General features: G+C 32.5%; 1 protein-coding gene across 2 annotated transcripts; it reads right to left on the bottom strand.

The window, feature by feature from the left end:
• Positions 1 to 6053: 6053 nt before the first annotated feature.
• On the bottom strand, positions 6054 to 23965 carry LOC123706615 (alpha-tocopherol transfer protein-like). 2 transcript variants are annotated; one of them, XM_045655873.1, is made up of 6 exons: positions 23847 to 23965; positions 14156 to 14300; positions 12698 to 12792; positions 11540 to 11690; positions 9518 to 9711; positions 6054 to 8937 (listed from the first exon to the last, which is right to left on the bottom strand). In XM_045655873.1, the coding sequence occupies exons 2-6, from the start codon at positions 14292 to 14294 to the stop codon at positions 8590 to 8592; spliced, it is 927 nt and encodes a 308-aa protein (XP_045511829.1). In that variant the 5' UTR covers positions 14295 to 14300; positions 23847 to 23965; the 3' UTR covers positions 6054 to 8589. The 2 variants fall into 2 exon arrangements, with proteins under 2 accessions (XP_045511829.1, XP_045511828.1); XM_045655872.1 differs by lacking the exon at positions 23847 to 23965 and adding an exon at positions 15812 to 15853.
• Between the last annotated feature and the right edge of the window lie 1123 nt (positions 23966 to 25088).

Raw genomic sequence — 25088 nt, 5'->3', positions numbered from 1 at the left:
ACAGCTTCCGTATTTAGCCCACCATATCATTCATCTGATTATTAATAACTAGCTTGTTATACGGACGAAATTTGTCTTTATATATGTTATAACATTTGTATATATATTGTGCTCTAATGAATAGGTAGACTGAATACTTCGTTATGTTCTAACGTAATTTTCACCAAGCGGTAAAAAAATTAACTTTACGACCTCTTCTTATAGTCGGTAGGTAAAGAAAATGAACCATTTCCTTTTATATTCCAGCCGATTCGGAAAAGTTTGACACGATATTTATATGTATATTAAAACCCCCGTAGTTATAACCTCCATGGTTGCTTTCCAATTCCAGTTAAACACCAATATAGATGGAGAAAAACTGAAGACAACGTTGTTACATCAAACCGGAAAAAGAAATGTCTTAGAAGTCGAGGATACATCCACCGATTATCACACTGCGTGCCTTTATACTTAGAGCACTTCAGTGGTAATAACCACTTATAAGGCCGGAAAAGCGTGCCATGTTAATCTTCAGATGAACCTTTAGCATTTTTGCGCGTCATACAAAAAAGTTATGTTGAAGCTGGAAGTATTCTAAATGAGTAATTAACGTTTAAAGTTTAACGACCGTTTCAAATTAATCCTGATCCTGTCGTTATAAAGTCAATGACCCAATGTTGTGATCTACTTTTCCAGTTCAACAACAAACACTTTGGCTATTTTTCTTCGCGAGGGTCCGCACTTTGCTTGAGATCAATGAACCTTAGTGGAATTTAATTTTCGAATGTGGGTTAAGTTCCTACTACTGTCGACTGGAACGCACAAAATGTACAATGTTTTGAAAAGGTCACATCTGGTAAGTTGTGTCCACGTGTACTCAAATTAAAACTTTAAGATAAAAGTTTTTTTGTTTTTGTTTAAAGGTTAAAAGTTATAAATAAACTTCAGCAACACAATTCTTTGTAATAGAGGAACAGTACTCATATTAAAATTGATAAATAATTAGTATACCGGTTTTTTATGTAATAGGAGGCCAACGGGGAGGAGGTTCACCTCCATACCGCCTCCCATGGACACTTACATTGCCAGCAGGCTCGCAAGTGCGTTGCTGACCTTTTAAGACTTTGTATGCTCTTCTCTTGAAGGTCCCAAAGCCGAATTGCCTCGGAAATACTTCAGTGGCCAGCTGATTCCACATAGTGGTGGTGCGTGGCAAAAACTGCCTTCAGTAACGCTTAGTTGTATGACGGACGTCGAGGTTATAAATAAATCAGACTGAAATATTGTTCTTCAAAGATAAAATTTTGTTATCTAACTTAATATCAATATTTGTATTTCACGTATGTCGAAAAGTATTCGATAAAAAATGGATTGTTTAATAGTTTTTAACCACTACTAATCAACACAATAACCACCCAGGTATAGCCTTACGAGGTTTGGTATCTCCAAACCTACTACTTTTACACGGGCAAAGAAACATAATTCTTTAGTTCATACACACATTTAAGTTTTTAAGTCTAGCTCTTTCTATTCGAGCCACACTTACTAAAATATATTTTCGTTTTAGACTCAAAAAGATCATTCACCTTTACCAAAGTTCCTTCACACCTTAAGGAAATTCCACAAAAGTTTCTTCTTTTTATTTAATTTACAGGGACTTGTCCTAATATTGACATGAACTACTTCCTGGGAAGGGTATAATAGGGTCAACGAACGAGATATTTTAAAGAGGTCAAATTAATTCGTATTCCATACAGACGTGAATTAAATAAAGGGCCGATTGACCCTTATAACTTTTAAAAGGCTGTTTACAGGCAAATTATGGTGTTTATTGCTTTTAACTTATTACGCATTAAGAGCAACCTGGTCGTACGTTCAAAACTTATACATTATTTTATACGAAACTCAAATTAAAATCATACCTTTTTTTTAAATATCCCAGAGGGCATATGGGCAGGCAAGCCCTATCTGATGTTAAGTGAGACCTCCGCCCATGGACAATCTCAATGCCAGAGGGCTCGTAAGTGCGTTGCCGACTCTTTAGGAATTTGTGCGCCCTTTTCTTGAGGAACCCTAAGGCGAATTGGTTGAGAAATACTTGTGGGCATCTGGTTCCACATAGTGGTGATGCGCGGCAAAAATGCCTTAAAAACGCTCAGTTGTGGAATGACGGAAGTCGAGGTGATACGGGTTTCATTTCGTAACCTTGACTTACGACTTATAAAACTCAGCTGCAGATATTAATCCAAATAACTCCTCTGAACCCTGACCATGGTAAATGCGGTAGAAGATACCCCACATCTCTACGCAACGCCAAGGGGTCTAGCCTCTCGGATAATGACTAGTCGTCTACAAACCGCTTTTTGCTGAATACGGTCAAGTGTAAGGAGCTGGTACTGGGAAGCTCCCACCCAGAGGTGAGAACAGTACTCCATGTGGGGCAGAATTTGCGCTTTTAAAGTTGCAAGCGGTGGCACCGACTGAAGTACCGTCTCGCCTTGCTGTCGACATTTCTATCAAATTCTATATAAATATTTAAGCACAAACTGTAGAAATGTGGCCAAAAATTAATAAGATAGATTGTTAGCCTCATAGTATCATTAAATTTTACTAAGAAACCTTTTTTCAACTTTACTTAGAGATTTATTTAAAAGTAATTTAAGTTTTCACGATCGCATTTTTGAATATTGAACTTAGATCTATATGCGTCGTATTTAATCATAACTATAATATTTTTGATTAATTTAGAAAGTTCAATGACTCAGGTTCAAGGGCCAGGTGATTTCTCAAATTGCAGAAATCTATTTTCAAATATATCTTCCCGGAATCATCCTATAACATGAAATCGAATTGTTGATACAAATTTGAGATTGTTATCATAACTTGGTACGAGAACCGATTTCAACGCCAAACACCAATGTTGCCTGACAATCGAAAAATATTTCTCTGTCCACGTTATCATAGCCTAGAGGGAGTGGCCTATCAATGAGCATCTTTGACGATGTTCGTTCCGACACAGTGTGTGCCTGAGCTTCAGAAACATATTGAACTGGCTGAAATAAGCTAGAAAAACTTTTGTCAACGACAACTAGGTTGCCTTTTTGACAAACGTACACAGAACATCAAGAAACATTACATATATTTAATATCAAAATCATCTAGTCACGCGCTTAATATGTGCTGTGATATCATTATGACTTCGCACGCCAGTCTTGACACTTTCATCAGATTCCTCTTCTATTGGCACCAAGGATGAATGGCCCTTACATTCACATGTTGCATTAAAATTTATCTTACACACATCGCGCTTATATTTACGAAATACGCCCATTACACGTGAAAAAATTCCCTTTCTTGGCTTCGGATAGGGCAAGATTTGGTCGAACGATAAAGATGCCTTCAAATGCGTATGTGAAGTGAAATCACAACAACTTTGCGTTCCCTGTTCAGTTTGCGCTTTCTCTTCTAGGCGTTTTTTAAGAAAATGCACGCTTGCAGTGTAGAAAAGATTATAATCTTTTGTCGCTGGATCCACCGCATCGTCGGTACTTTTTGAGCAAGACGCTACAGGAAACTGCTCTTGCATTCCGCAATTTTGTGTGTTGATTGCATTTTTACGTCGATTTATCACAATAAATTTATATAGAATTTAGCAAATCTATTAAAATGACAATCTTTTATTCATAGGTCACAGAGCCTTGTCAATGGCAATAAACAATATAGAGCGTTTGCAACATATGTCTATAAAGTTTTTATACATAGATACAACATTTCAAATCCTGTCAAATTCATCTTAATATTTAAAAGGCTTTGTTATAGAATTTTTTATACTACTCACACTATAAATATATAGACACAAATATAAAAAAAATCCAAAATACTTTTAAAACATTTTAAATTTGACGAAAAGAATTGAGCAGGCATATATATGTTTCATCATTAGGGCAAGCGCCGTGCTATCAAGAGTTAGTAGCCGAGGAACTTGAGGCAAAGAACTTTTTTTTGTTATGAATAACTAATTCACGGATATTATATTGCTGGCATATTTTATCCGTTTACAAGTTTAAGTACATGCTGCAAACTTAAACGCGTGGCATAAATTATAAATATGTACTTGTTGTTGTAAGTCTTAGTAAGGTTATTTTGAATTCTGGAGTAGTGTTGGCCTAGTGGTCGTGAGATTGTCCGTTCGCCACTAGATCATTATTGTATGGTTATCCTTTACGAGGTACTTATTTCAGTCCACGCGATTTGTATTGAGTACAAAACCAATCAAAATATCGCTTTCCTCGGAAATGAACGCAATACTTACAGATTTCACCCTTAATAAATAAAAAACGCAATCAATTGAGCAACGGAATTGGATACGGATTTTGTAGAACATTATAAAACAGAAAAGTCAATTTTGGCGCGAAATTCCCTGCGTTAACAGTTCATCCGGTCATAGACCTCGTTCTATGTCTAGTCCACTATAGGTTATATTAAGGACATTCCCGAAGTTCCCGCAAGCTGATTCCGGTAGACGCGGATGCTATAAATTTCTCGCATTCCGTTCCGACAACCAAACCTTGTAAATACGAATTCTTATTAAAATTACTGTCACCTTACTGTGATTTATAATTGATAAAATTTACAATAGATTGGGAATTTCTAGTTTCGACAATACCAGCGTATCGATTTCTAATACAATTTATCTTCGAAATAATGTATACAAAAATCTATAGTGGCTTTCCTGTCAACTCTTTGTTTCAGGTTGTTGTTCGGGCTAAGGTTTAATTCCGCAAGATTATCACAATTTAATCGAATTTAAGGGTTAGAGCCCCATTCATTACGGTCGCTCCCAGTTATTTTGTGTAACTCGAGGTAACTAAACTCTCCTGAAAATCGTATATTTTCTGAAGTGTACGATTTCCACTATGGTATAAAGGTATATTAATAAACTAAGTCATAGTTAAGTGCCAGTTTCATTTGGATTGTGGATCTTAAAACGCAGGTTCAGTAAGTCTTAAAAAAACCTTACAAGATTTTAGGCCTGCGCCTCAGATGTCTGTATTGGTTCGATCTGATAATTTTCACCCTTTTCTAATAAACAAGTATCAGACCAACGCCGACTTTTTGGGTCTAAAGCATGCCGGTTTCCTCACGATTAATTACCGTACAAGTGAGTATTAAATGCGCATATAGACAGAAAGTCTTAATGCACAGATGGGGATCAAACTTACGACCTCAGGGATAAGATTCACACGCTGAAGATACAAGGCCAACACCGTCTACAAGGATTCAACACGTCTGTGTCAATCACTTGTATGAATTTTACAGCGCCTAGTGGTTGTGCGCAAAAGTATTACAGCATATTTATAAATACATTCAGAGACCACTTGCTACTGTCCTGTATATTTCTGTCCATTCAACTACTTTCATGACATTCACCACGCTTTGGTTATTGGTACGTTTATCTGTCCCTTCTCTAGTAGATTTGATCCTACCTGGATCAACGATATACAATAAAGAATTAAGCTGAGAGCACACACACATGTTTCATTATTAGGGCAAGCGCCGTGCTATCAAGAGTTATTGTACCCGGGGAACGAGGCAAGAAACTTTTTACTGGTACATATACTATGGTACAAGTTGTACAAGTAAACGAGTGGCCTACATTATAAAAATGTATTGTTATAAGATTTAGTAAGGTTATTTTATTATTAGATGAATTCTAACCTAACCTCACCATGCACGGTTGCCGTGTATATGCTACTCGTAAGCCACTTCTCCTACATCCTTATTAGATAAACTATTTTATCTATATAATTAAGAGGGATCTGACGTTAGTATTTCAATCTTTAGGTACTCTTACCTATAGCAGGCATCAGTCTCACACAAAGCATTTCCCTCAATAGAAGAAAGAAAATCATTTATTTATAATAATAAATAAGTGTAACTTGTTTATGTATTAATTTTTTTGTAAGAAAAATAAATAGATTATAATAATAGTATATTATATATTTGTCTAACCATCTCTATCTGTAACCCTCCACAGAAGCGGACGCAGATGAAAATAGGTAATAAAACAATTGTTATTTTATCCATAAGTTTATTTATTATTTGAAAACTCCGTAATTCAAAACATCAATTCCTATACATTTTAGGTATATAAAGAAAACAAAGCACGAACCCAGAAAGCAACACAATAAATAATCCCAACAAAACTAATAAACATCCAAAAGGGAACTCTAGGCTAACACTAAAATGGCGTTAACCTAATAGTTGAGCTATCGCACCGGTAATTATATTTAATCTGCCTAATGCACGAAAGCCTCCAACTCAAGACAACTGATCATATTCCGGAATTCTCTATGAGTCTACTCGCTGATATTTATTCGTTTATTACTACTATTATTATATACGAATGTGTCTATTTAAAACTAAAACAACAAAACTTAATACAATTTATTTTCTATTTAAAAATATTATTTAATAACAGCGCCATCTCTTGTGGCTCTACGTAAGTGAAATGATTGATTCATACTCTCTACGAATAAAGTATGGTATTTTTCTTATAGCTATTCAAATTGGTATTATGATATTTAATCTACCAATTTGAAATAATATATTTTTATCACAGGCCTTTGACGAATATAGCTTTAACTTATTTCTATTTCTATTATAACTAGTTATATATTATGCTTACTACTTATTACGGTACAAAATTTGCATATATAATAATGTTTTCCGTAATAGACGCTTTAACTAAAAAAATCATAAACTAAAACACAAACTTAACCAAGACCTAACCTTTTGTTAACTTAATCCAGTTATACCAATGTATGGGTATGTCAATAGAAATATTTTATTTTAATTTTCCCAGATTTTTGGACTGCTAATTTTAATTATTATAAAATAAAATTGTCTTACATACAATCGATTTATAAGTATGAGCATGGTCAATAATAGTTATAGTTCAAACTTATGGCCTTCAAAGCTCAGATATAATTAAAATAATATTTAAGGACAACGCTACGTTTACGCGGCACACACTTTCATCTATGAACGCTACCAGGACTCCGAAAAAAATTAGGTACCATTAAAATAATTTATGAAAGAAATCATCACCAAACTTGGTAACCAAAATACCAAAATAATTTTTATTATACGTACTTATTTATATTACTATTATTTATTGGAATTTACAAACAGTGATAACATAAAATATTGTATATTTTAAATAAATATATTTTTTATTGAAATGTATATAATTGCGTTAAACAGAGCATATCATAGATAACCAGTATATATATCTACGTAATAAGTTAACACTTAAAAAGGGAACTTATTTTTTGTGTATTCTCAAAGATGGTCCATCTACGAGCATCAATCTACGAGCCTCGTTGCAAGATAGTTCGTCTAGTGCGAAACTTCATTATTTTTGTATATCTATATAAAGTATTAAGATGTTCTATAACTCTCAATAAACTACTTTAGGTTTTTAAATTTATATAGCAAAATAGTTCGTCTATTTGTTAATCGATGTAAAAATTCGTTAGTTTCAAAATAACAATGGGTCGTGGCAAACCCGTGTGTGAAGAGCTTCGAAAGCGAATAGTTTGAGGGGTCGATGCTGGCAAATCAAGTTACCAAAAATCTAAAGACTTTAGACTTCCCAGGTCTACAGTCCAATATATCATTCAACACTATAAAATTAATAGAACGACTTCTTGTTAGAACTAGTCGACCTTGCATCACAAGTGCAGTAGAAAACGGAATCCTGAAGAAAATTATCAAAAATAATCGTCGTGGTCGAGCTGGAAAACTCACAATGCAATGGAAGCACATGATTCACAAAGACTTCTCAAATAAGAGGTTGAAGTTTACTCGTGATCATCATTGTTATCAGTGGCGTTAAGTCATGAAAAAATTTCAGGTATGTTAAAATAATATACTTAAATAATACTTTTTATTAAACGCTGTTAATTATTTTACCAATATTTACTTTCTTTATTTTACGCTTTGCACCACTTTCCATACTGGACGAACTATTTTGCATCGGGGTCGTATATGCAGTTAAATTTTTTAAAACTGATACATATGTTTTTAGTATCTTCCAGAGAGCTTAGCAAAAAAGAGATAGTGTGATCGTCGGAATGCCAAGTTAGACTTGACCTTTCTCTTCTCGCCAAGGGGTGAGAAGAGAAAAGAAAGAGAGTGGACAGGACTTACCCTAACTTTTCTCTTTTAATTATTTCTGCGCTTATCTAAATTTACTCAAACATTACTAACCAATACTACTACTAATAATACAGGACACTTAAAACACTTTTTGCACTAATAAAATAAATCAATGGCGCTATCTTAGACCTTTTTAGGTCTAGGCCCCAGATTTCCGTATCTTTTTCATCATCATTTGTTAATCTAATAGGCAAATAGGTGATAAGGCTCCTCACACATGCCATCGACTTCTTGAGTAAGGCGAGGCCGGTGTACTCACAGTTTCCCCCCACCGTTGAATGCGCACATAGAAAGAAAGTCCATTGGTACAGAGCCGGGGATCGAACCTACGATCTCAGTGAGAGTGGCACGCTGAAGCCAGTAGGCCAACACTACTCATTGTTTATACTAATATAACTTGATTTTCTCCTCACGAAGTCGTCTTACAACATCCGAACCAATCTCTTCTTCACGAAACTTATAGCCACAACTTATAACTTCTTTGGCGACGGTGTAGTTATTTCGTAGAGACTCCAGCCAACCCGTATAGCTAAAGTCTGGCCAGACACCACCATACCTCTCCGGTAGGTACTCTGGGCGGATGTGCTTGTGAAGAGATTTGACGTCATATCCGTGAAAGAAGATTCTAGATCGCATATCTCTTGTCAAAAACGGCTTGAATATGTTGTACATTTTGTCGAAGACCCAGGAATGATTTATAATGTGGATCGCGTGTGTGTTAGCGGGGAAGCTGGACTGAAAGAAGTAATTTCAAAATTTTATTATATAAAAATAAATAAAATAATAAAGCATATATTTATTTATGATGGCCAGATCTTGCACAGAACCCCGTTAACAATGACAATGCAACTACTAAAAGCTGTCTTTACATACACACACACACTTTATATGTTAGCAAAGCGAGTTCACAGTTCTTATGTATTTAATATTATATATTTTATTTGTAATTTAGACATTATCTTGTTCGGTGCATTCTATTCATAAAAACACATAGCGTATGTACGGCAATAGACAGCAAAGTAATATACATTACATATACACACATAACTCCCATAATACACAACTTCTTTATTTTTGGGTTAGTGGGTAGCAGTCTTATAATAGATTCGATCGCCGAGACCCGATGAGCTTTATATGTGCAAATGGAAGCGGATATGGCTCCACAGATATAAAATAAATATGATTTTATGTTTTAAATATATAAGGCAAACGGCTATGCGCACCTTATGTTAAGTGATACCGCCATGGATACAAATTGCCAGAAGGCTCAACAGTGCGTTTCCAGAATTTTAAGTTACTATTTTCAGTGTCTTACCACTAACAGCTTGACGATTTTAGATGCAACCGAGGGTGTGACTTGCCACGCGTGCTGTATACCAATATCTTCCAGGTCAAACATGGCCACTCCTCCCAAAATCTGAGTACGAATCTCCATAACACCAATCTCCAATGCAAATATTGTTGCCTTTAATAGATCATCTACTGCTATTGTTTTTGTATTCCAACAACCTGCAAGCATACATACTTATTAATTAAACTAATTTGGAGTGAGAAAATTTTAGTTTTTATGTATTAGACATTTTGAGCAAAGCTATGTTTCTCAATCACGTCTATTGCTTTTATGATTAAATTGTTTCGTTTGTAGGTAAAGGCGCGATTAAACAATCTAGCTATACATTAAAATTTGTTGTTCCTACAAATCGTTTTGAAAATTATAACGAACATCATATACGTTTCTCTCATTTTCCTTAGTACCACATTTCAAATATTAATAAGTTGATGAGCGGGCAACTTTCCTACCGCCCAATTAATGTTACATACGAATTAGTTGAACTAAATGTATAATTCCATAAAAGCAATATAATCCTTATATATATAAAATTCTCATGTCACAACCTTCGTTCCCATGGTCCTCCGAATCGGCTCGACCGATGATTATGATTTTTTATGCATATTCAGTAAGTCTGAGAATCGGCTACTATCTATCTTCCAAACCCCTAAGTAATAAGGGATCCACCCCAAAAAAATATTGTATTTTTTTATGATACAACATACAAAAATACATACAACCCTTAATTGTCACCCCTCTACGACAAACCCCTATTTAGCAGATTTTTTTTATTGAAGTAAAAAATATTTTCTGGAAATAATATACATGGCAAAACGACGTTCATGTATTCATGTATTCATGTATTTATTTGCATTCCATAACGTTTACAAAAGATGTTTATGAGGCTTAAAGCTAAGTACAATATTATGGACCCTGTTAGGGCACAGCAAAAGAAGGCATTACGAAACCTATATAACACAGCTAATAGCAACACAATAAAAAATAGCACATAAAACTTCACACTCCCGGCTAGTACCAATTACATAGAATAACATTATTTTATTTATTGAATTTTGTATATTTAGGGATTAATAATCATGAAATTAAGCTATATTTTTATCTTCTAGGTACTCATTAACGCTAAAATAACATTTACGTATAAGAAGTTTTTTCAGTTTGTTTGTAAATATATGTATCTTTTTTTCATTTCTTAGTGTACGTTTGCCTGGTCACTTAGTGAAATATAAAAAAAAGGTTCAGTTCACTAGAATTTCGACGTGCTTCTGAACGCACGAACTTAACAGCCAAGATATGTAACAATCCATTATCATTACAGGCATTATTCTACATTTTTTAATCTATTATTTTATATAGTAGGAGGCAAACGGGCAGGAGTTAAGTTATACCGCCACTTTTGCTTGCGTTGATCGATTTAGGGCCCTTCTAGGGCCTTCCTAAATCGATTTTTTTATTGCAATAAAGTTCACAAAAAAGAGTTCGACTTGAATCACAATATAACCTATACAATAATTATGGCTAATAAGTAATATTATGTTGATTTAGTTTTCTACAATACTAATGAATTAAACCCTCAATTCGTTTTGACACTATGTTCGTGTGTTTATTAACTCAAAAGCTTTAGTTCTCTTTAGGCGTCTTATTCCTGTTGCCTCAGCATACACATGGCTATGTAGCCTGTTTAAGTGAGCTAAGGCAAACCGTTTCGCCGTATTTAGGACTGTATCCACTTTAATTCGAATTATATTTATCGAATCCTATATCCGAATACTCTACAATGTCTTGTCCCGAATAACTAATTAAAATGTGAATATTTTAGAGCGAAACTATTGATAGTTAGATTTATATTGTAAGATATTTTTAGATTTCCGTGACGTTATATTTTCCATTTACAAATTCGTCATTGTGATTTTGACCCATATACGTTATTTAATTTGAGTGGATATTGTAATGTGCTAGTAACATTACCATGTTGTATGAAGAACTTACCAATTCTATACAACATAAGCCGTCTGCCATCTTGGTCTCGGTAAGGCGGGACGGACAAAATATTCGCATCGCCAATGTTTCTGAAGTCAAGTGGATAAACATTCTCAACCAATTCCGGGTATTCATCCTTGAAACGGTAATAATTGACCATCTGTGAAATATAATATACTTATATGAAATCATCTTTACTACTAAGTACTTCAAGTGTTTGTACATACAAAGTTTTGTTTGTATATTACAAGGTTAGTTTCATACATTTTACAAAGTTATTTATTTATTGGAAAACGATTATATGAAGCTAGATAACTATACTCTGATTTTTAATTCCGTAGAATTCTGACGGCTTAATTTTTTGACATGTCAGTTTGTATGTTTGACCTTTTTGGCTGTGCATATTTTTCAATTTTAATTCGTGTGATCTTAGTCTATGCGTCCATTTTATTTAGTGAATATATCCATTTTATTAAGTACGATCCACTACAGTAAAGATGGATTTACGGTGAGTGAAAATTACGTCCCTTTTCATCAAAAACAGTAAAAAACGCAAACAAGTGAAGATAATATTTTATTTTATAAAAAAAGGTTTACGAAACTGCTCTGAAATGGGTCAAATTTGTCCCTTTTTCAGTGCAGAACTTTTTTAATAGCAACACTTATGAAATGTCAGAATTCTACGGTATGAAAAATCACAGTTTACAAGCTTAGTTTTAAAAATACTATAATACTGTACACAACAAAAATTAAAACGTTCTAATTAATGATTTCGCAGTGTTGGCCTAGTGGCTTCAGCCTGCGACTCTCATCCCTGAGGACGTAGATTCGATCCCCGGCTGTGCACGAATGGACTTTTTATGTGCGCATTTAACATTTGCTCGAATGATGAAGGTAAAACATCGTGAGGAACATTGAGTTAGACCCAAAAGTCGACTGCATGTGTCGAGCATGTGTACAGGAGGCTGATCACTACTTGCCTTGATTGACAAATAATCATGATACAGATATATAAGCGCATACCTAAAAAATGCGCTACCACTGATTTTTATTATTGTATTATTATTGATCATTTCCTACTGTCCCCTCAAGAATCGCAGGAAGCAAGCGTTGCTTAGGAAATATCTTATACAAGGACTATACATATATAGTGATTAATATATTTACCAGCCTGTGTGCTCTTCGCGGTATAAAATTGCGAGCTCGCAGGAATCTTATCAAGAATGCGTCATCCATCCGTTGTGGCGTGCACTCCCCGCGTTCTGAAAGTGATAATTCATTTGTTACAATAGTATCTACGGTTCTTTTCGAATACTTAATAAATGTGTTATATAAATGATTTAATAACGTAGCGACTGTTAAAGATAGTCATATAAAATTGTCATAATTTTTTTCCAAGTATTCAGCCTAAACGCAAAGGTATAAATATACTACGCAGGCTAAACAAGCAATGCCGTCACCGTATAACAATAACAATTACAAAGGGAACTTCCGCAAAGTCTAACAACGAAAGCGCCATGGCTGTACCACCTTTTTCTCAAAATAGTTCAGGCCAATTATGATTTCCCTACAATTTTGTTGTGGATAAAGCTAGAAGCCTCATTTAACGTAGTAGTTGATACCAGCAGGCGTTGTATAAACTCGATATATAAATTTGAACCAGTAGTTTTAGAATTATAACTTGCCAGAGTTTCTTAATTTTGTCACTCAGTCAATCATCAAACTTCTAAAGCACTCGTAGCAAACGTAGAGGTTTTTAATTAAGAATTCAATTAGTGTATAAATCACGGAAAAACTATTTATTACTACTATCAGCAATTTCAGTCCAGTTTTCTAGATCACCAACTGCATAAATAACATTGTAAAGTCATATAAATATATAGGTGAACAAAGCTACATTTTCTGTGAATGAAACTATATATAACATATATAACTATATAAAAAAGTAGAAGCTAGCTTGTAGAAGATTCATATGGTCACTGTAATATGTTACGCTTAGTTTTTACGTAATAACTTAAGACACGTAAGTCCAACCATGTCGGTTAATTTGTTAAATTTCCCTTAAGTAGAAATTTAACAAATGAATCTCACAAATATTACCGGTAGAACTACATTGTGAGACATGGTTGTTGTACAAGTTATGGTTTTGATAGATTGCATTAAAAGCTATAAATAAACTCAATCTCATAATTTTGAATAATACATGGTAATAAGTCCATATCAAAGTCCTTGGCACCGAAACTATGAAACGATAACATTCGTCTTTCTCCATCCAGGGTCGTGAGAACACGTAGTATTGAATGTCAGTTACTGATCTTGTTTTCAATTCTTTTTTTGTAATACTTTAAAAATGCGGGTCACATAGTTACACCATATAATAGTGAATCCGCTTATGGCTGATAACGTAATAAAAGCAATGATTATGAAAATATTCTTAAGCATTTTCTATCCATCTATTCCATCATCTAACACTACAGATCTTTGTAAATAAGCTTCGCACGTAAATGTAATGTAATCGTAATTTACGCGTTGAAGTTAATTTTACGTGTTGTGGCAAGAACTACGTATTTATCTTTTGTTCAATTTAGTATCTATGACATAAACAAACAAAAGTTTTTTGCGTACCGTATATCATTTCTCTTAGTTCATGAATTGCTTGTAATCTGGTATTAGGGTCCTCTCCACATTCCCTTCTCGCATACTCCTGGAGCTCTGGAGGGGGCTCACCCAGGTCCAGCTCCACGCTGTAGTCCGGAGTTGGCATAGTGATCTGAAATCCATCAAATCGATTTTGTACTCTCCCCCCATAACTCGGAGACGTTAAATATGTTCAGACTACGTATGATACTATAAAAAAACGCTTAATTTATACAGATAATAAGAACTAATGTTTGCGATAGAATTTATTTAAAATAAAAATAAACTAGTGGCGCAACAACCTTTTTAGGTCTAGGAATCAGATTTCTGTATCTGTTTCATGATCATCTGTCAATCTAAAAGGCAAGTAGGTGATCAGCCTTCTGTGCCTGACACAGGCCGTCGACATTTTGGGTTAAAGGCAAGCCGGTTTCCTCACGATGATTTCCTTCGCTGTATAAAGAGAAAAAATACACCCGGCTTCACTATTCACGGATATAATACTGAATGCATGACGCGTTTGGTGACTGCCATAAAAAAAGGTTAAGGTCGAAAGGAAACTGTATTGAACTATGAATTAAAATATTATAATCGACATTAATGTTGAGTTATGATCACGGATTTGTCATTATTATTATTGCTTTTACATTAGAAGTATGTTATGCTTAGTTCGCGTGGTAATTGTTTATTTCAAAATATTTTATTGTAATTTGTTCACCTCCAAAACACACATAACACCAATAAATTGGGATTAAGTCCATTCGGTTTAGAAAATGACGTTATTAAAGATTCGTCAAACGTCATTATGGATTGTGTTATATATACATATACAAAATACTCGTACATATATTATTTTAATATACTGCTTCGTGGTTGCGACAAGTAAACATGGGTCAAACCCATTAGTATTTATTTGATTATATATCGATACCAGCGATTTAACAATCGTTATCAAACATTAATGTGGCATTTTATAATAACAAAATATTTAGATCTCCATGAGTAATTTCTTTTATCCATTCTATAATTCAAAAACAATTTTAAAACTGTAATAGATTTCACACATAATATCCAATATGAATAGCAAATGCTTTGCACGCTTGAAAACTGTGATGTCTTGGGCTAGAACTAGAACGATATCCAGACAAAAGATGGACTATAAAGTGTCTAAAAGGTCAAGCGCTAAATGGCAAATAAGTAGACCAAAATCGCTAGATAGACGCTAGTTGTAGCGAACACACAATTGAAGTATTTTTAAAAGCCATGGCAAAGCCCTCCATAAGCATGGCACTCCCATGCTCATGGAGGGCTTTGCTCATGGCTGATTGGCCTCTATCAAAAAAGCGGAACCGAGTTGCTAAAGACTTAGCCAGCAGTGTATTTACATTCTTAAGTATATTTTTTTACATCTTTATAGTCTAATAAAGTTGAAAACAAAACAAAATCTTAATAATAGGCAATTTGATTAGCATGCACAATTAAAAGAATAATACAAAGTATTAAAAAATTATTATGTTTTTACGAAATAATCGTATCATAAACTCTATTATTTAAGTTATTTATATGTGTATTGATAAAGGGAAACTAATTTAACACTGGTACACAATTTATTTGAATACTATTAACTTTAAAATAAGTACTTACATTTACCTCCATAACTTTAAAACTGTCCTTAAATTCACAAAAACTCCGTTACATATAATCGTTATCAGAATACACTGATATCAATTAAATATTACGCCATTTTTAATTGATCGTAATATAAAGATTACTAAAAATTTACTACTACATAATTGAAATTAGATCCCATTTGTAAATTTTTCCTTTGATAATAATTTTATATAAAACTAAATATGGTACATTTTGCTATTCCATATACTATATTACATAAAAGAGTGCAGATTCCGTGCAGCTTTTTCAAGTTTCCCATAAAATCCTTATTAAGAGATATAAAAAAATGCAAGGAATTAAAAAAAAAACTTGAATTGGTCGAGCCAGTCTTCGAGTTTTGTGCGAAGTATTGTTATTTATTTATAAATAAAACTATTATCTTATGTTAATATATATAAATCTCCTGTCACGATGTTTGTCCGCAATGGACCCCTAAACGAACTAACCGATTTTAAATTAAATTGGCACACCGTGAGCAGTCTGGTCCAACTTAAGAGATAAGATAGCTTAGATCTTTAATTATAGTCGCAATTTTATTTTATTGCAAATTATTTGTCTATAATTAATTGAGAGTCACAATTATCTGTTAACTCCGAAAGATTCTAACAGATGTCGATACTTTTCGATTGGATTGAGTAAGTAATCAATAGATGGCACTGCTACGGTAAACCGACAAACGTGTCATATAAGCTACAACTCAATATCACGATTACCACGTGTTATATTGAGGCTGAAGTATAAATTAAATTATTTTGTAGTAAACAAAATACCGTGAAATTCAATTATTTCTACTTTTTTAATTTTTACTATTAGCATAGCCAACCACGTGCTACTTACACCGAAGTGTAAATCAAATTCAAATTATAGTGACGATAATACAGTGAAATTATTATTTCGTGTCACGGTATTAAGGCTAACTAAAACCACATTAAGGAGAAACGAAGTTCGCGGGGGCAGCTAGTACTATACAAATTATTAAAATATATATATATAAAACAATTTAACTTAAGCGTCTTATAAGACACTTAAGTTAAATTTAGTGTGTCTTTGATTTTAATTCTATAAAGTGATTAATCACGTTAATCCGATTGTCATTAGTTGACGAGCCATAACTAGCCTGATCTACTCATCTATAATATAAAAATGAATCGCAAAATGTGTTGGTAAGCGCATAACTCTACAAGGCCTGGACCAATTGTACCAATTTTTTTTTAATGTTCGTTGAAGTCTAAGGATGGTTTTTGCGGCGAGAAAAAATCGAATAATTTCCGGGAAAACCCTAAAACAGCCGTTTTCTTTTTCCCATACAAACGTTTTGTAAATAAAATGTAGAGTCAATTTGATCTTTATTGCTATTCAATAAAGTTCATATTAAATTACAAGCACTCACTGTTGTCTAAGCAATGTCGCGTTCCGGAACACAACAAGTGATAATATCGCGAACCCGACCAACTTAAATAGTCAAAAAATGTGAGAGCTATAGATCATTAGTACTGATTTTTAATTTGGTTGGCTTCGCGATATTATTTCTTTTATTTTAGTTTCGGCATGCGACAGAAAATGCATATGTTTTCACGTCATTACATCTGTCAAACAAATCGCGCTAAAAAAAGGATTTAATTATTGAATTATTCATTAAATATCCCCATCTGAGCAAAATTATTTGAATACATACTAATAGGAAAATATATCAATGAGGCACACAATTTTTAAATATATGACACTTTTAGGTTCCTACTATCCTTTAAGATTATTTTCCAATTAGGTTTGAACCCTAAGTTCGCCTCTTAGTTTGAAGCCCTGTAGCAGACATCCCAGTCGGGGTTTTTTAGTGGGTCACAAAAGAGTAGCCAAAGTTCGTGGAAGCGAAGATACTTTGGTCACCCGAGCTGAACCTCACACATCGGCCTATCATCAGGGTGATGGCAGAACCATCACTTTCATGAGAATTTTTTGCGCCGACTATAAAATTGGTAGGAACAAAAAACTGCCACATTTCAAATCTTTTTGACAGAACGAAGCCTGTGGTCCCCTAGTGTGTAATAAAAATTGAAATAATCAACCTCAGATTTACATATTAACAGATAAAAATGTCACACGTTTCTAAGCCTTTGAAGCATTTTTTAAACGTCAAAATTCTCCACATTTTGACGCATATTCTCTACACTGTCAGTGTAAAAAGGTATTTAGATCGTCAATAAATAACTTTTTAAGCCCCTATAAGTGTTACATTAAATCTTGTATTTTTAATGTACAAGTTGGCAAGCTTTCGCAAATAAAAATATATAATTCCTTAAAAAACTTTTAATCGTGGTCCATATAAACAGTAGTTGTATTTTATAATGTTAATGTTGCGTGTCGTATAACCTTCTAAGTAATAATACCTTATACAAATGTGAAGGGTTTCGCCACTTAACGCGAATGCTTCTCCCATAGGAATGTAGTTATCGGGCCAATTTATCAAAGGGTCAAGAAAGGGAAAGCCGTGAAAGCCTGAAATATTAGTCTAGCCACGAGTTAGAACCTTAAGGACAACTTTCCTACAGGTATGCTAATATAGTAACTAAATAGAAAACTTGCGACTTCTGATTTTCCTTACTCACCTAAAGGCGAAAATCTTAAACAATTTTTTTTTTCAGAAATAGAGATGTTTTTAATTCTATTACGTATCACATATTACAAAGTCCTATTTTAAATACAAGACTCATTCGAATTCATGCTAAAAAAACGATTCTTCAATACACTTGCACAGACAAAATTTTATCAAAATTGTTTAGGACTAGATACTCATTAGATATTTTAATTTATGCCCCAATCCCTATTCATGAAAAATGGCGCTCCAAGCCTTGATCTGGGGGTCAAATTTCAAATAATGATAAATTGAATTGCATAGTGAGTTCAAGGTGTTGGATTAAGTAACTGTTTATGTTAACTTACTTGTCAGTGAATTCCTCTTACGGTCTTACCTTGAAATTAAATGGTACTATACTATCCAATGGTCGGTTATAATAATTAACTAACATATGTCCTACCCACGAACCGTATAAGTATATAACAAGGCTGTGCATAAAGTTCAAGTAATCTACAATATCAAAACAGTTGTGTTCACAATACTCGTTTCATATAAGTGTTGACATGATGAAGAATACTTCAGTTGATATGATACACTTACATACAAATTTATATCATTAAGGCAACCCTCAATCAAGATTTTCATTTTCTCAAAACTTACTAACACAACAGAGGAGTATAAGTAAGAGAATTTTAATTAACAGTTAAAAATTAAGATGTTTTCTATTTAATAAAATTATTGGTAACCCAGTAGTTTAAAAAACAAATTAATAGCCGCTGTAAGCTTTTATTCTTGGTTGTGGGTTGAATATTTATATTACTATAAAAAGCGTGCATTGATAAAATGTGGGAGAGAACACTTTGCAAATTATGAAAGTGGGAAGAAATCGTTCGAACTCAGTACCCATATAATTTAAAAATAGAATACTGTCCTGTAAAATTAATTTAAGACACGAGGCAGTCTATGAACAGTGAACAGCACAGTATTGTTATTAAAATTTTAGTTATAAATTACATTTCTTTTATAAACTAAAAAGTTACTATACCTTATAACAAACCGTATTACACAGTTTTAATGAGACACTTATAGTTATTTATCTGTCAAGTTGTTTATCAATAATGAAAAGAGACAGGCAACAGTATTTTGTTAAATACTTAATTTAATATAACTGATATAATTATTCCCGTTAATAATTATTTTAGACTGTTTTTTTTTTAATGTCGGCTAAAGAAAAACGTTTAATAGAACACTTTTTATACATTCAGCACAGGAAGTATATTAGAAACTGTTGGAAAAAAATAGTTTTAAAATATAAGAAATAGTTATTATTGTCTACACACACGAAGTGATATTTCGTGCGAATGTATCATAAAAAAATAACCTTGACTTTGAGGATGTAATTGTAATTTGAGCTAATTGTTAGTTGTTACACAATTACATTGTGAGTGTGACAAAACGAAACAAAACTGTTTTGGTGTATTATGTTTTTATGTTAATAGACTGAAATATAAAAAATATTCTTGAAAAGGTCATAAATCTTCGAAATCCACGGCGAGCCATAGTCCATACATTTCAAATCTTCTAATAAATCTTTTCGGTAGAAAATATTCTATAACACTACTCTTACGATTACGACTCATTTTTGTTTAACTAAAGTAGACGTATTTTGTTATAAAACAATTATTATATAACATTAAATTACACTATGTAAATGTTTAAATATATAATATACTCTGACTATTTACTTCTCAAAGCTTGAGAATAATTGCAACTTTTAGCCTATAATAGCAAACGGAATTCCATATTTCGATCCCCAATTGCCATAAAATCGCTTATGAGGTTTCATTTTATCATTCTCAAGTTTTACAATAAATAACATTGAAGTTTAAAACCCCTCAAAAGGAATGAAGTGGCATTTTTAAGTCGTGACCTCGACTGACAGTTTGGGATTCGAAAACCGGTTCTAAGGACTTGATCATGCAAAAAATGCTCTAGAAATTGCATGAAAGGTACGAAGTATTTAATATTCTTACTCTAGATGTCATTATTGCGATTTCCAAAATGATATCTTTTTGCTAATTAAAATTTTGATATTCGTCGGTTAGCCTACGTTCGTAACGAAAACGAAGTCGTATTGCTATTTATTTTTTAAAACGGCTGTCATTATATTTAACGATTATTATTTTTAAAATCTGTGTTATTCAAATGTCATTCGAAATTTAAAATATAACAGTAACGTATAACTTATAACGTTTGTTACAAATAAGTTTTTAATTACATTCATTATGAAAGCAAATTCGAGCGTACAAAATATATATTACTAATACTAAATGAACCGTATGGTCTGTTCCTTAGCAAAAGGCCAAGGGGCAGGTCCTTCGTACTTTAGGTAAGACATGCCGGTTTCCTCACAATGTTTTCCTTCGTCAAAATTGTAGCCACAGACTTTACATATTTTACGTACTAATTAAGAATTGTACTATAGTTAATTGACAATAAAAACTTTTGTAATAGTCAAATAAAGATATGATACATGAGTTTTGCAATATTTTATGTAAAGTTTTGTATACGAATAAGATTATATTTCATAACATGATTTTAGTATTCACATTATTTTTTATTTTTATTTTGCCTAACTAATTTAATAATCGTTTATTTTATGATTTTGGTTGCTTAAATTGATTGGTACAAATTTCGTCTATAGTACATACGTGGATGATATTTTAGAAAAATCTTAAGTATTTTATATTAGCATCTAAACGACGATTATACAATTGCTTGAAAGATATCGCTTATAATCGTAAATTTATTTTATTGATCGAAAACAGTATCAATAATAATATCACTTTTACACAACAACACAAAAATAGAAAAAAAATAATAAATATTCACTCCTAAAATAAAATGTCTTTCCCAACAATACAGACGTAAATAATCAAATAGAATACAGAACTTAAACTTAAAAGTATACTACGACTCTCGGTGCGACTCTCATTCCTGTCAGATTCCACGACCAATGGAGTTTTCTTCTATGTGCGCTTTTTATACTCGCACGGTGAAGTAAAACATCGTGAGGAACCGACAGGCCATGCCTTGGATCCAAAAGTCATCGGCACGGCTGATCATCTTTGCCAAATAAAATTATCTCGAAACAGAGAGAGACTAACCTTAAAAGGTTGTAGCGACATTGGTTTTTCTAGTTTCAACAAACATAATAAAATCTTTAATTATATAAATCCCAAAACTTTTATTAGAAAGGAACAAATGTAAAATGCCAACTTCATTCATGTCAGGTTTAGAATATGACACATTTATTTATTTATAAGTTCTAAAACAACGAGTATGCATAAAATTTTACAAAAAAATATGACATCACAAATTTTACACACACACAACACAAACAACATCAATTATATTAGAACATAAGCGAGCTAACGTAACGTAATAAAAAAGTAGTAATATATGCGCAAAGAAACAAGGTAGAATACTAAATGTAAAATAAGGTAAAATATAACTTAATGATGTAATGAAGATCCCGCCACAAGCCCAACAAAGTATTACAAATTTGGACACGCAGCGTACCTTTGCTGAAAACATATACTAAGGACGGCTTGTAGGCAATAACTGCACGGCTATCTTAAATTTTTACAAGTGAACATATTCAAGAGTAGTCCCAGTCGTTATCTAGTAATAATGTACTTGTAGTTGGTCGGGTATATTGGCAAAAGTCTTTCCCTCATCACGATATGTTGTTGTTGTTAACCTTGCCAGGAAAATTTTAACTTTTAAATGGAATCTCTAAATATATTTACTAAGACAGTTTATATAATTCCTATTTTCATCCGAAATATGTTTTGTTCCTAATAACCTGTTAAAACACTATATAGGCCGTTACAACACCAAGGTGCGTCAAAACATGTTCTATGAAAAACTTATGGCTTGGGAGACTGATCCAACTTGCCCAAAAGATGAATTGTCATTGAATCAGACACAGAAATTCCGTTTTGTGTCCTCCTTCATATGTGCATGTTTTATAACGTTACTTCATATTTACATTGGCCTTTATTCATAGTGAATGAGGCTATTATTTAATATTAATACGACCGAATACAAGGGTTTCACTTAGAATTTTCTACAAAGATAAATAATATTAAGACTTTAACTCCCAAATAAATATGTATAATCACAAGAATGATAATGGATTAGTAGAGCTGATAATTAATCATATTCAGAATTTTCAGATACTGTATTTTGTTCTAAATTCCTTTATTATTAAATCCTCTTCAGTGTTATCGGCGTTAAATGAAATCAAATCTTAAACAAGAGTAATAAAGTTTCACGATTTTATTTACGTAACTATCATTCGTTGCATTCAATTAGCAAAATTGATAGAGAGATCGTAAAATGCAAACATTACTAACTGCGAATGCAATATATATTAAGATAAAAATAACTACAAAAAGAGAATGTTGCAGCCCTGTATAGACTCAAACACGTGCACAGCCAAGGTCATCCGCTCGTCGCTGACCAATGACCATTCACGCGCATCACAATCGAACAAAACCGAAAAAACGGTATCGTAATCTATATGCAAGGACCTATATTCGCATTACTGATTTTATGGATTTATCTACAGTTTTAAAGTTGATTCAAAAGTGTGTTTCATGCACAAAGAAATTCATATTTTTTTATTTTGTTTTGTTTGGTTCAATATCTTTAATCGGGACATTAAATCCGAATTAAAAAATCTTGACAACTTTAAAAAAAAAGACAAAAAGACTGTTTATTTCTTTAAAAAGTTCACCAGAGCGTAATTCCACATCAGAGTAATACCGTTAAATGTAATCGGTTTTCTTCGGTAACTATATATATATATATCGGTATATTCGGTATATCGGTTTTCTGCAGTTTAATTTATACGTACCAAGTATTATGTACTTTTTAGCTTTATTAGACGAGATGAATTATTCGATTCTAAAACACATTATCTCAAAAATTATACCTTAAAATTATTGAAAACTGTGTCAAAATTTTTCAAGATATTTCAGTATAATGAAAAAAGAAAGATTTTTATAAATATTTTTAAATACTTGTAAATTGAATTAATAATGTGAATTAAAATTAATATCGTTTTCGTGCAATATTTGAAACCCTATAATTACAAAAAATTATTTGCAAACTGGATCAATAGAACAAAGGAACATACAAAACAATTGTTGCTATGTCTTTGTTACGTGTTATCACTAAGCTGAAACTGGAACAATGGGGATTATATATTTAATAACATATTTCCATTAAACCAAAAATTTAAATAACCACTATAATCAAATCGATTTAAAAAACGTAATATTTTCCTAATTTCGAATATTTTTTTATTGGTGCTAATAATGTAAATATACATTAAATAGCAAGTTTAAATAAAAAAATAATACATACCTCTTATAATAACGCGAATAACGACGCGACGAGCACTACCTTTAGCGTCGGTAAAAACACTGCGCATGATTCTCAGACACGACCCAAACCGATTTGCAATGCGCGCGCATTGCTTGAATCTGCACAAATATTTGTTTTAGTTAATAATATTATTACAGTGTGTCCACAACCAGGAATAAATGAAATACTTTATTCGATTATTACTATTATAACCACTACTATTAACTATATACACATTTGCTTATTTTTAAACAATTTTTATTTTAGGTTTTAAAAATATCGTGTAATTAACGAAAAAATTTGTACTTTGTTACTAATACTGATTTTTCTCATTTCGTCATGCCATAGCTTCAATATATTTTGACAATATAAAAATAAAAACATGTGTGTGAACTTCTTAGAAGTTATACTTCTTTGCCGTAACAAGCTAAAAAATTTAAAAAGATTTTTATTTCGCCTTATTCTACGTTTTTAGAAAAAACGACTCTGTCAATAGAAAAAAAGGTATTTAATACATAGCATGTTTTATCATAACGCATTATCTAGTTAAATAAAGTTTATATCAAAATCACAAAAAAATATTTCTACATTATTAAATAAATAGACATTTTATTATTTTAAAATGTTGACTATGCTACTTAAGGATGTTGGTTTTTTGTGACGGTGTGCGCGCGCATCGTAAATATTCTCATTACTCTCATCATTTTTCTCTCACGCAGAAAAAGAAGTATTACTTCAAAATTTAAAAACATAGGGTTCTAATCTTTTTACAAAGAGAATTTAAAAAAAAACTTAGCCGATATTCTATCAAACGGATAGGAACATCGAAGCAGTTAATTTTATTTAAAAAAGGTTTTATATATTAGGTTAGGTTATATTATATATTTAATTGAGCTTAGATTATAACTCTAAGTGTATATTGTGTACGTGTATATTGAATCTAATACGATTTCGACATGCGAGTTTAGTCATTGCAAACTTTCGACTCTGAATAATACCCAAAACCTTAGACTTGCACAGTATGGGTAATATTCAGAAACTAGACTTAATGCTAAGTCTGACTGCCATCCGTCAAAAAATAATTCGATTTTGGCATACAGACGTCAATTCTTAAGTCTCGTTTCTCTATAATCAGTGAAACCGATTACCATGAAGTGAGTGAACCGATTATTCAAAATAAAAAAAAAAACATTTTTTAAAACTCCTGGTACATTAATTTATTATCAGGTCACAATCTCAATT

The sequence above is a fragment of the Pieris brassicae genome, chromosome 3 (genome assembly GCF_905147105.1).
Source record: "Pieris brassicae chromosome 3, ilPieBrab1.1, whole genome shotgun sequence".
Classification (NCBI taxonomy): Eukaryota; Metazoa; Arthropoda; class Insecta; order Lepidoptera; family Pieridae; genus Pieris; species Pieris brassicae.
Note: the sequence above shows the minus strand (reverse complement) of the source record. Positions and strands in the feature narration are given on the sequence as shown.

What these genes read in the sequence shown, in the direction of transcription:
- LOC123706615 (XM_045655872.1), bottom strand. An exon ending in CGCGAAGAGCACACAGGCTG is followed by an intron (nt 11,691 to 12,697) that starts GTAAATATATTA and finishes TATATTTCACAG; the next exon opens with ATGGTCAATTATTACCGTTT. An exon ending in GCTTATGTTGTATAGAATTG is followed by an intron (nt 9,712 to 11,539) that starts GTAAGTTCTTCA and finishes GTATGCTTGCAG; the next exon opens with GTTGTTGGAATACAAAAACA.